The following is a 13,084-nucleotide window of genomic DNA, read 5'->3' on the forward strand; positions in this document are numbered from 1 at the left end:
TAGTCATTACATTGTCTGTCTGTATACTGCTAATAGCGGTCTGTATACTGCACAACCCAGGCTCCTGTCACAACACCTACTGGAAGGGAGATCCAGTAATCATGGCCCGCACTGCCAGGTTTATCACCCTTCTATAAAGCCTATACAAGGTACCCAGGAGGAGAATGGGCATGTAATGTCGGAACCCCGAGCCAGCAGAACCCTCCATCCAATGGCACTAACAGAAGTGACTCCTACTGGCCAATCACCATCTCTCTGCCGCGGTATGTACGCCTGGGACCAATCGCCGGACACTAGACGCTAAGAGCACTCACCGGGGCACCGCACCTTCACTGAAGTACCACCTTTTACTGCTGAATAACCAATCACATAAAGGAAGGGTTTGTCCCTGCACTAAGTGGGGTTAGCCAGCCAAATTCAGAGGGGGTGATTCAAATATTTGGGAGCATAGGGTGCAGTCCAAAGTAAGGCCAGCAAGAACGTCACCCTGGCCCCGCCACCAAGAACGGCACTCTGGCCCTGCCACCGCCACCAAGAATGGCACCCTGGCACCGCCACCAAGAATGGCACCCTGGCACCGCCACCAAGAATGGCACCCTGGCACCGCCACCAACCATGGCACACGCTAAGGGAAACCATGGAAGCATGTAGAGGCATGCACAGTGGGTAGAAACATAGAATGTGACGGCAGATAAGAACCACTTGGCCCATCTAGTCTGCCCCTTTTTTAAACATGTTACCTCAAACCATATCATACCCTCCAACATTTAAAGATAAGAAATCGGTACACATTCTGAAAGGGGGCGTGGTCATGAACAAAGGGGCGTGGTCATGGACAAAAAGGGGTGTAACCACGTCCCCTTTCCGAATGAGTACTGTGCACCAACTATTACACGTATCATGCAGCTCATGTCACGTGGTGGCTTGGTGGACTGCTAGCATATTAAATAAGTATATTTAATATACTTATTTAATATGCCAGCAGCCCACCAAGCCACCACGTGACATGAGCTGCAGGCCTGGCAGCAGGTGCACATATGTCACACGATGAAGACTGGGCAAGTGACGAGATAATACATTGTATTATTCAAACTGCAGCCTGAGCCACCTACTTTCTGCACTGACTTGCTCGGAGTCTGATGTGGAAGTGGCAGGCTCCGATGGCAAAGATAATCATCCTCCTTCACATGCGCCCGCCGCCGGGGCTGGCCACCGCATCCCTCGCCCTCATAGCGCAGAATCGTGTCCACAGTTACAGTCTGCGCATGCGGAGACTGCGGGCTAAGTCAATGTCCTTTCCCATGAGCAGGGTGCCGGCCCGTGACGTCATGACGCACGGGACCGGACCCGCAACCGCAATGCACTCTTGGGAACGGGGGAGAGCCGGCGCAGCACCTCCAGGCAACTCAGACAGAGCGGAGCCAGGGGGATTTTAATTAGGAGTGAGTAATAACTGACCGCTGCGGGGAAAAGCGGTACATTCGGTACAATTATAATTTGCCGGTACAGACTGTTAATAAACGGTACTGTACCGGCAAATTCGGTACAGTTGGAGAGTATGCCATATTTGATCCTTATTTCTGTGTAAGGATATCAATATGCCTATCCCAAGCATTGTACTACTGTAGTTGCCTCTACCACCTCTGTTGGGAGGCTATTCCACTTATCTACTACTCTGTCTGTGAAGTAATTCTTCCTCACATTTCCCCTGAATCTTCCTCCCTCCAGGTAACCATGGCAATATAGAGAGGCATGCACAGAGGGTAACCATGGCAATATAGAGAGGCATGCACAGAGGGTAACCATGGCAATATAGAGAGGCATGCACAGAGGGTAACCATGGCAATATAGAGAGGCATGCACAGAGGGTAACCATGTCAATATAGAGAGGCATGTGCAGAAAGAAACCATGGCAACATATAGAAGCATTCGCAGAAAGAAACCATGGCAACGTATAGAAGCATGCGCAGAAAGAAACCATGGCAACGTATAGAAGCATTCGCAGAAAGAAACCATGGCAACGTATAGAAGCATTCGCAGAAAGAAACCATGGCAACGTATAGAAGCATGCGCAGAAAGAAACCATGGCAACGTATAGAAGCATTCGCAGAAAGAAACCATGGCAACGTATAGAGGAATGCACAGAGGAAACCCATTGCCCACTTGCACCCAGCTCTGTATTCCCCCTATGAAGCAGGTTACACTCACAGCCTTTAAGAAGATTAATACAGAAGAGATTAGAAGAAAGAACCTTCTATTTCAGGAAACACACTAGTCATCAGAGCTTACAATCTACACTGCATAACACAGATATAACCAGGACAGTAATAGCACAGCACTGCTCCAGTGTCCTCACCATTGCGCATTGTTACATCACACAAAGCACTGCACCAGTGTCCCCACTATTCCGCAATGTTACATCATGCAGTGCAGTGCACTGCACCAGTGTCTCCACCACTGTGCATTGTTGCATCACACAAAGCACTGCGACAGTGTCCTCACCATTCAGCAATGTTACATCACGCAGAGCACTGCGTCAGTGCCCCCACTATTCCGCAATGTTACATCATGCAGTGCAGTGCACTCCACCAGTGTCTCCACCACTGCGCATTGTTGCAACACAAAGCACTGCGCCAGTGTCCTCACCATTCAGCAATGTTACATCACACAAAGCACTGCACCAGTGTCCCCACCATTCATTCAGCAATGTTACATCACGCAGAGAACTGCACCAGTGTCCTCACCATTCCGAATTGTTACATCATGCAGAGCACTGCGCCAGTGTCCCCACCATTCAGCAATGTTACATCACGCAGAGCACTGCGCCAGCGTCACAACCATTCTGCAATATAACATCATGCAGAGCACTGCACCAGTGTCCTCACCATTCCGAATTGTTACATCATGCAGAGCACTGCGCCAGTGTCCCCACCATTCAGCAATGTTACATCACGCAGAGCACTGCACCAGTGTCCCGACCATTCAGCAATGATACAACATGCAAAGCACAGCACCAATGTCCCGACCATTCTGCAATGTTACATCATGCAGAGCACTGCGCCAGTGTCCCTACCACTCTGCAAGGATACATCACGCAGAGCACTGCGCCAGCGTCACAACCATTCTGCAATATTACATCACGCAGAGCACTGCACCAGTGTCCCGACCATTCAGCAATGATACAACATGCAAAGCACAGCACCAATGTCCCGACCATTCTGCAATGTTACATCATGCAGAGCACTGCACCAGTGTCCCTACCACTCCGCAATGATACATCACGCAGAGCACTGCGCCAGTGTCCCTACCACTCCGCAATGATACATCACGCAGAGCACTGCGCCAGTGTCCCGACCATTCTACAATGTTACATCACGCAGAGCACTGATCATTCAGTGATTCCAGAGCAGTGGTAGCCAACCCTAGCCCTCGAGAGCTACCAACAGATCACATTTTCCAGACAACCTAGCTGCTGCACAGCTGCACTCATTAATCACTGACACATTTTAAAAAGATCAACAGATGAAGCTAATTAGCTCACTTGTGATTCTGTGAGGAGACCTGCAAAACATGCCCTGTTGGTAGCTCTCGAGGACTAGGGTTGGCTACCCCAGTTCCAGAGGCTTCCATCTGGCCATCTCCAAGTCCAAGTTACATTTCGGGTTTTTTTCTGGTCGAACCCCCCCCCCCCCCCCCCCCCCCTCCTCTGCACCTTGCAGCGTGTGTTTAACATAAACATCCATTTGCAGCCTGTGGGTGAACCAGCCATCGAATGATGTGGAACGTGCATGCATAGCTAAGTGACCCTCGGGGCGTTCCCATGGGCGCAACTATCCGCCACCGCCCTGCACCCTTGGGTTGCCGCACGCACATGCACCTAAATGACCCTGCGCATGTGCATACGCCCACCATCGGTCCCCGTACGATTGTTCTGGTCTGTGCAAAGGGACCAGAATAACCCCCTTACTCTGGAAGGGAGGTCTGTTGCCCCTGCTTGGCTACCACCATCTGTGTGACCTCCTCTGACACCTCTATGGCTGTCCGTTGCCCCTGCTTGGCTACCACCATCTGTGTGACCTCCTGTGACACCTCTATGGCTGTCCGTTGCCCCTGCTTGGCTACCACCATCTGTGTGACCTCCTGTGACACCTCTATGGCTGTCCGTTGCCCCTGCTTGGCTACCACCATCTGTGTGACCTCCTGTGACACCTCTATGGCTGTCCGATGACCGTGCTTGGCTACAACCATCTGTGTGACCTCCTGTGACACCTCTATGGCTGTCCGTTGCCCCTGCTTCGCTACCACCATCTGTGTGACCTCCTGTGACACCTCTATGGCTGTCCGATGACCCTGCTTCGCTACCACCATCTGTGTGACCTCCTGTGACACCTCTATGGCTGTCCGATGCCCCTGCTTGGCTACCACCATCTGTGTGACCTCCTGTGACACCTCTATGGCTGTCCGATGACCCTGCTTGGCTACCACCATCTGTGTGACCTCCTGTGACACCTCTATGGCTGTCCGTTGCCCCTGCTTGGCTACCACCATCTGTGTGCCCTCCTGTGACACCTCTATGGCTGTCCGATGACCCTGCTTGGCTACCACCATCTGTGTGACCTCCTGTGACACCTCTATGGCTGTCCGTTGCCCCTGCTTGGCTACCACCATCTGTGTGACCTCCTCTGACACCTCTATGGCTGTCCGTTGCCCCTGCTTGGCTACCACCATCTGTGTGACCTCCTGTGACACCTCTATGGCTGTCCGTTGCCCCTGCTTGGCTACCACCATCTGTGTGACCTCCTGTGACACCTCTATGGCTGTCCGTTGCCCCTGCTTGGCTACCACCATCTGTGTGACCTCCTGTGACACCTCTATGGCTGTCCGATGACCCTGCTTGGCTACAACCATCTGTGTGACCTCCTGTGACACCTCTATGGCTGTCCGTTGTCCCTGCTTGGCTACCACCATCTGTGTGACCTCTCCTGACACCTCTATGGCTGTCCGTTGCCCCTGCTTGGCTACCACCATCTGTGTGACCTCCTGTGACACCTCTATGGCTGTCCGTTGCCCCTGCTTGGCTACCACCATCTGTGTGACCTCCTGACACCACTATGGCTGTCCGTTGCCCCTGCTTGGCTACCACCATCTGTGTGACCTCCTGTGACACCTCTATGGCTGTCTGTTGCCCCTGCTTGTCTACCACCATCTGTGTGACCTCCTGTGACACCTCTATGGCTGTCCGTTGCCCCTGCTTGGCTACCACCATCTGTGTGACCTCCTGACACCTCTATGGCTGTCCGTTGCCCCTGCTTGGCTACCACCATCTGTGTGACCTCCTGTGACACCTCTATGGCTGTCCGTTGCCCCTGCTTGGCTACCACCATCTGTGTGACCTCCTGTGACACCTCTATGGCTGTCCGATGACCGTGCTTGTTTACCACCATCTGTGTGACCTCCTGTGACACCTCTATGGCTGTCCGTTGCCCCTGCTTGGCTACCACCATCTGTGTGACCTCCTGTGACACCTCTATGGCTGTCCGTTGCCCCTGCTTGGCTACCACCATCTGTGTGACCTCCTGTGACACCTCTATGGCTGTCCGATGACCGTGCTTGTTTACCACCATCTGTGTGACCTCCTGTGACACCTCTATGGCTGTCCGTTGCCCCTGCTTGGCTACCACCATCTGTGTGACCTCCTGTGACACCTCTATGGTTGTCCATTGTCCCTGCTTGGCTACCACCATCTGTGTGACCTCTCCTGACACCTCTATGGCTGTCCGTTGCCCCTGCTTGGCTACCACCATCTGTGTGACCTCCTGTGACACCTCTATGGCTGTCCGTTGCCCCTGCTTGGCTACCACCATCTGTGTGACCTCCTGTGACACCTCTATGGCTGTCCGTTGCCTCTGCTTGGCTACCACCATCTGTGTGACCTCCTGTGACACCTCTATGGCTGTCCGTTGCCCCTGCTTGGCTACCACCATCTTTGTCACCTCCTGTGACACCTCTATGGCTGTCCGTTGTTGCCCCTGCTTGGCTACCACCATCTGTGTGACCTCCTGTGACACCTCTATGGCTGTCCGTTGCCCCTGCTTGGCTACCACCATCTGTGTGACCTCCTGTGACACCTCTATGGCTGTCCGTTGCCCCTGCTTGGCTACCACCATCTGTGTGACCTCCTGTGACACCTCTATGGCTGTCCGTTGCCCCTGCTTGGCTACCACCATCTGTGTGACCTCCTGTGACACCTCTATGGCTGTCTGTTGCCCCTGCTTGGCTACCACCATCTGTGTGACCTCCTGTGACACCTCTATGGCTGTCCGTTGCCCCTGCTTGGCTACCACCATCTGTGTGACCTCCTGTGACACCTCTATGGCTGTCTGTTGCCCCTGCTTGTCTACCACCATCTGTGTGACCTCCTGTGACACCTCTATGGCTGTCCGTTGCCCCTGCTTGGCTACCACCATCTGTGTGACCTCCTGTGACACCTCTATGGCTGTCTGTTGCCCCTGCTTGGCTACCACCATCTGTGTGACCTCCTGTGACACCTCTATGGCTGTCCGTTGCCCCTGCTTGGCTACCACCATCTGTGTGACCTCCTGTGACACCTCTATGGCTGTCTGTTGCCCCTGCTTGTCTACCACCATCTGTGTGACCTCCTGATACCTCTATGGCTGTCCAATGCCCCTGCTTGGCTACCACCATCTGTGTGACCTCCCGACACCTCTATGGCTGTCCGTTGCCCCTGCTTGGCTACCACCATCTGTGTGACCTCCCGACACCTCTATGGCTGTCCGTTGCCCCTGCTTGGCTACCACCATCTGTGTGACCTCCTGTGACACCTCTATGGCTGTTTCCACCAGTGACAGGGAGAGCTGGTGCATTACTACAGTACCCGGTGAGGCTTCTGTTTTACTACTGTGTACCGGAGCACTGGCTGCCTTGCGTTGTACAGGTGAGCCTGAATATCCGATATCACAGCAATACGCATACATGGGACATGCACGGCAATCATCACATGGTGCCCTGTAAGGTTTTCTATTGCAGCTCGAGAACAAGTGTATAATTAATGTGCCGTCATGTTTAACAGCACACATAGTAACATACAGAAAATGTCAGACTCCGCCAGGGCAACCACGTGTGGAAAGAGGGTGTGCCAAGTAACACGCAGTGTACCCCAAAAATTCAGCCGTACATGGTCACACAAACACGACTTAGCCGGGAATATCCTTAATGTGGAGCTCCTCCAAAACGGTCGTAATTACTGGTCCATAAAATCAAATTGTGTTCACTTTAACAATGCATGTAGCTCAAATACATGCGTGTGTCACGCCATACATAATACATACAGAGAACATGTCTGATGGCCACTGCAAAGCAGATGCTGAAACATTCAATTCCTCTGCTTCCTAACCCCACGTGGACATTTTACCCAGTTGCAACAATCGGGGGGAATTCCGTTCCCTGAGATCGGTGCAGTGTGCCATCATGCAAGCTAGCATCACAAGTTTCCCCTTGTACCCCATAGAGATGTGAAGGAGACCACACTGCGGCATGGAGTAACACTTCCAAGACCCCTGTCAATATTAGAGTCTCACCTTGAATACTTCGGAGAAGAAACCAGACCCGATCTTCTCACAGTAGAAGTCATCAATACGTGCCAGGTTGGAGACAGCGCTGCGAAGGGCCCGGTAGGAGGAGGGACGCAAGCGGCAAGAACCCTGGCTATTAATCATCAGTCCATGGGTATCTCCAACACTGGCTGTATCAGGATCACCAACAGATTCCATATCAGAGACCTGGTCACATGCCCGAGGGCTCCAAGACTGCGTTACGGTGAAAGCTCACATGGTCCTTAGAGCTGAAAAATGAAATCCCCGGCACAGGATGGAAGGGTGTCTGGGTAAGGTCATTCTGTGTGGGATCCCAACGTATTTTTCTAGTAACTCTGCCAAATTCACCCAAATTATCCCCATGTGGGGGTATAATGGATCCCTCCGATCACAGTCACTGGAACCTTCAAGCAGAAGAACAAACAATGCAATTCATTGATGACAATTACAAACCCAGACCCGCCCCAGATATCTCCCCTAACAACGCCAGAGCATCCCCAGATATCTCCCCCAACAACGCCAGAGCATCCCCAGATATCTCCCCCAACAACGCCAGAGCATCCCCAGATATCTCCCCCAACAACGCCAGAGCATCCCCAGATATCTCCCCCAACAACGCCAGAGCATCCCCAGATATCTCCCCCAACAACGCCAGAGCATCCCCAGATATCTCCCCCAACAACGCCAGAGCATCCCCAGATATCTCCCCCAACAACGCCAGAGCATCCCCAGATATCTCCCCCAACAACGCCAGAGCATCCCCAGATATCTCCCCCCACAACGCCAGAGCATCCCCAGATATCTCCCCCAACAATGCCAGACATCCCCAGATATCTCCCCCAACAATGCCAGAGCATCCCCAGATATCTCCCCCAACAACGCCAGAGCATCCCCAGATATCTCCCCCAACAACGCCAAAGCATCCCCAGATATCTCCCCCAACAACGCCAGAGCGTCCCCAGATATCTCCCCCAACAACGCCAGAGCGTCCCCAGATATCTCCCCCCAACAACACCAAACCGGTCATGATGTCACCCCAAAACCAGACCAGTCACCCCTTATACCATTAGTTACAGACCTGTCAACTGATGCCCCAACAACACCAGATCCATCACTCCATATTGCAACAACACCAGACCCGTCTCACAATACCCCAAGGCAAGACCCATCAACCCAACAACACCAGACCCATCAACCCAGTACCCCAACAAAGCAAGAACTGTCACCAAGTACCCCTCCAACACGAGACCACTCCAACACCAGATCCAACACCGCCAACCCCATCAGCAGATCTCTCTTCCCCACCAACCTCTGGCCCATCTCCAGATCTCTCGCCAACGGGATACCATCATTAGGTCGACAAGCAGGTGTCGACCTAGACCCATGTCGACCATCATGCTGTAGACCTAATGATCCATACCCTACCCAACAACAATGCCATGACCATTACCAGATCTCTCCCCCACAACAACATCAGGCCCATCTCCATATCTCTCCCCCCACAACAATGTCAGGCCCTTCACCAGATCTCTCCCCACACAACAATGTCAGGCCCGTCACCAGATCTCTCCCCCCACAACAATGTCAGGCCCGTCACCAGATCTCTCCCCCCACAACAATGTCAGGCCCGTCACCAGATCTCTCCCCCCACAACGTCAGGCCCGTCACCAGATCTCTCCCCCCAAAATAACGTCAGGCCCATCACCAGATCTCTCCAGCACAACAAGGCCAGGCACATCACCATATCTCTCACCCACAACGACTAGTCCTTCAACGGATCTTTCCCCCACTACAAGGCCAGGCCCGTCACAAGATGTCTCCCCCCCAATGCCAGACTAATCACTCGCACCAGCATGCCAGGATGGTCAATCAATATTCCAACAGCACCAGTCCCATTACACCATCAGCGCTATACCTGTCAACAGATGCCCCAACAATGGCAGGCCCGTCAACCCCATATCTCAACAACACAAGACTAGTCCCCAGGTAAACCCCTCCAACACCAGAACTAACAATGTCGGGCCCATCACCAGATCTCTCCACCCAACAACTCCAGACCCGTCACCAGATCTCTTGCCCCAACATGCCAGGATGGTCAACCAATATTCCAACAGCACCAAACTTGTCACCCGAACAACACCAAACCCATCACTCCTTAAGCCATTAGTGACAAACTTGTCAACATATGCCCCAAAGATGGCAACCCGTCAACTGATACCTCAATGCCAGACCCAATACCCCATATCCCAACAACACCAGACCAGTTTCACGATAACCCAACAACACCAGACCCATTGCCCGATACCCAAACAAAACCCAACAACGCTAGACCCGTCACCCTATTTCTCAATGCCAGACCCAACACCACTAGGGCTGTTGCTGAATACCCCAACAACGCCAGTCCTGCCACCCCAATAATGCCAAACCAGTCACCAGATACCCCAATGACACCAGACAAGTTGCCTGATACCCCAATAAGACCAGACCCGTCACCCCAACGAATGCCTGACCCATCACCTGATACCCCAACAACACTAGACCAGTCCTCAGGTATATACCCCACCAGGACCCAAAATGTCACCCCAACACAGCTCTTCACCCGGGTAATAGCAAGGCCCTGACCTGTCAACAGATAAGTTCTCCCCAACAACACCCGATATTACACCCGTCACCCGATATTCGCCGCCCTGTGTCTCACCCGCTGGTGCTGATCTCTCCCGGGGATCCCGCTGCCAGTCACACCCGTGTATACAATCAGTAACCCGGCCGCCCGGAACCTCCGCCCGGACCCCGCGATGTGACAGATCCAAGCTCCGGTCGCGGCCTCCGGGACACTGAGACACCGAGCGCCGGGGAGCAGAGGCCGAAGCTGGGGGCGGGAACCGGGGAGGAGACAGGGGGCGGGAGCCAGGGACGGCCTACTGCGGGCGGGGGAGCCGGGGCCGGGGCCGGGTCACACTCAGGGGGAACGGGCAGAACTAGCACCGGAGGGGACCGAGGACTGGAGAGAGAGGGGGGATGCGGGGGAGACTCACCTGAGGGGACGGGGGAGGGAGGGGGAGACTCACCTGAGGGGACGGGGGAGGGAGGGGGATGCAGGGGAGACTCACCTGAGGGGACGGGGGAGAGAGGGGGGATGTGGGGGAGACTCACCTGAGGGGACGGGGGAGAGAGAGGGGGAATGCAGGGGAGACTCACCTGAGGGGATGGGGGAGAGAGGGGGGGGGGGGGGGGGGGGGGGGGGGGGGGAGGGAGGGAATGTGGGGGAGACTCACCTGAGGGGACGGGGGAGAGTGGGGCATAGTTGCCTACCCTCCTGCATTCTGCAGGAGACTCCCTGACATAGCAGCAATCTCCCTTTCTCCCTCATTAGTCTAGCAATCTCCCCCATGTCACCTAGCCTACATTACACTGTTACATCATAGTTACCTCCCCTCCTGCATTCTGCAGGAGACTCCCTGACATAGCAGCAATCTCCCTCTCTCCCTCATTAGTCTAGCAATCTCCCTCATGTCACCTAGCGCACATTACACTGTTACATCATAGTTACCTCCCCTCCTGCATTCTGCAGGAGACTCCCTGACATAGCAGCAATCTCCCTCTCTCCCTCATTAGTCTAGCAATCTCCCTCATGTCACCTAGCCCACATTACCTGAGGGGATGGGGAGAGAGAGGGGATGTGGGGGAGACTCACCTGAGGGGACGGGGAGAGAGGGGGAATGCGGGGGAGACTCACCTAAGGGGATAGGGGAGAGAGGGGGAATGTGGGGGAGACTCACCTGAGGGGACGGGGAGAGAGGGGATGTAAGGGAGATGCACCTGAGGGGACACGGAAGAGAGGGGATGTGTGGGAGATACACCTGAGGGGACGGGGGAGAGAGGGGATGCAGGGGTGATGCAACTGAGGGGACAGGGGAGAGAGGGGATGCAGGTGTGATGCACCTGAGGGGATAGGGGAGAGAGGGGGAATGTGGGGAGACTCACCTGAGGGGACATGGGAGAGAGAGGATGCAGGGGAAACTCACCTGAGGGGATGAGAGGGAGATGCACCTGAGGGGACAGGGAAGAGAGGGGATGCAGGGGTGATGCACCTGGGGACAGGGGAGAGAGGAGATGTGGGGGAGACGCATCTGAGGGGACGGGGGAGAGAGGAGATGTGGGGGAGATGCACCTGAGGGGACTGGGGAGAGAGGGGATGTCGGGGAGATGCACCTGAGGGGACTGGGGAGAGAGGGGATGTCGGGGAGACTCACCTGAGGGGACGGGGGAGAGAGGGGGAATGTGGGGGAGACTCACCTGAGGGGACGGGGGAGAAAGAGGGGGGGAATGTGGGGGAGACTCACCTGAGGGGACGGGGGAGAGAGGGGGAATGTAGGGGAGACTCACCTGAGGGGATAGGGGAGAGAGGGGGAATGTGGGGGAGACTCACCTGAGGGGACGGGGGAGAGGGGGGAATGTGTGGGAGACTCACCTGAGGGGACAGGGGAGAGAGGGGGAATGTGGGGGAGACTCACCTGAGGGGATGGGGGAGAGAGGGGATGTGGGGGAGATGCACCCGAGGGGACGGGGGAGAGAGGGAATGCGGGGGAGACTCACCTGAGGGGATGGGGGAGAGAGAGGGGATGTGGGGGAGACTCACCTGAGGGGACGGGGGAGAGAGGGGATGTGGGGAGACTCACCTGAGGGGACGGGGAGAGAGGGGGAATGTGGGGGCGACTCACCTGAAGGGATGGGGGAGAGAGAGGGGATGTGGGGGAGACTCACCTGAGGGGACGGGGGAGAGAGGGGATGTGGGGAGACTCACCTGAGGGGACGGGGGAGAGAGGGGGAATGCGGGGGAGACTCACCTGAGGGGACGGGGGAGAGAGGGGGAATACGGGGGAGACTCACTTGAGGGGATAGGGGAGAGAGGGGGAATGTGGGGAAGACTCACCTGAGGGGACAGGGGAAAGAGGGGGAATGTGGGGGAAACTCACCTGAGGGGACGGGGGAGAGAGGGGATGTGGGGGAGATGCACCTGAGGAGAGAGGGGATGTGGGGAGATGCACCTGGGGACAGGGAAGAGAGGAGATGTGGGGGGAGACTTACCTGAAGGGATGGGGAGAGAGAGGGGGAATGTGGGGGAGACTCACCTGAAGGGATGGGGGAGAGAGGGGGGGATGTAGGGTAGACTCACCTGAGGGGATGGGGAGAGAGAGGGGATGTGGGGGAGACTCACCTGAGGGAACGGGGAGAGAGGGGGAATGCGGGGGAGACTCACCTGAGGGGATAGGGGAGAGAGGGGGAATGTGGGGGAGACTCACCTGAGGTGACGGGGAGAGAGGGGATGTGAGGGAGATGCACCTGAGGGGACACGGAAGAGAGAAGATGTGTGGGAGATACACCTGAGGGGACGGGGAGAGAGGGGATGCGGGGTGATGCATCTGAGGGGACGGGGGAGAGAGGGGGAATGTGGGGGAGACTCACCTGAG

The 13,084-nt window shown here is 55.3% G+C and overlaps 1 protein-coding gene across 2 annotated transcripts in view; it reads right to left on the reverse strand.

The window, feature by feature from the left end:
• The window catches only part of LOC146024631 (dual specificity testis-specific protein kinase 2-like), an 88,159-nt gene extending 77,587 nt beyond the window's left edge, over positions 1–10,572 (reverse strand). For both annotated transcript variants that reach the window (XR_014454017.1, XM_083155464.1), the window contains exons 1-2: positions 10,312–10,572; positions 7,599–8,017 (exon numbers count right to left, since the gene is read on the reverse strand). Coding sequence is in view for 1 of the 2 variants with exons in the window: in XM_083155464.1 (XP_083011590.1) it covers positions 7,599–7,790 (192 nt within the window). In the remaining variant the exon portion in view is untranslated. The remainder of the gene's footprint in view (positions 1–7,598; positions 8,018–10,311) is intronic.
• Between the last annotated feature and the right edge of the window lie 2,512 nt (positions 10,573–13,084).

Source organism: Crinia signifera, chromosome 1 (genome assembly GCF_055691185.1).
Source record: "Crinia signifera chromosome 1, ASM5569118v1, whole genome shotgun sequence".
NCBI lineage: Eukaryota > Metazoa > Chordata > Amphibia > Anura > Myobatrachidae > Crinia > Crinia signifera.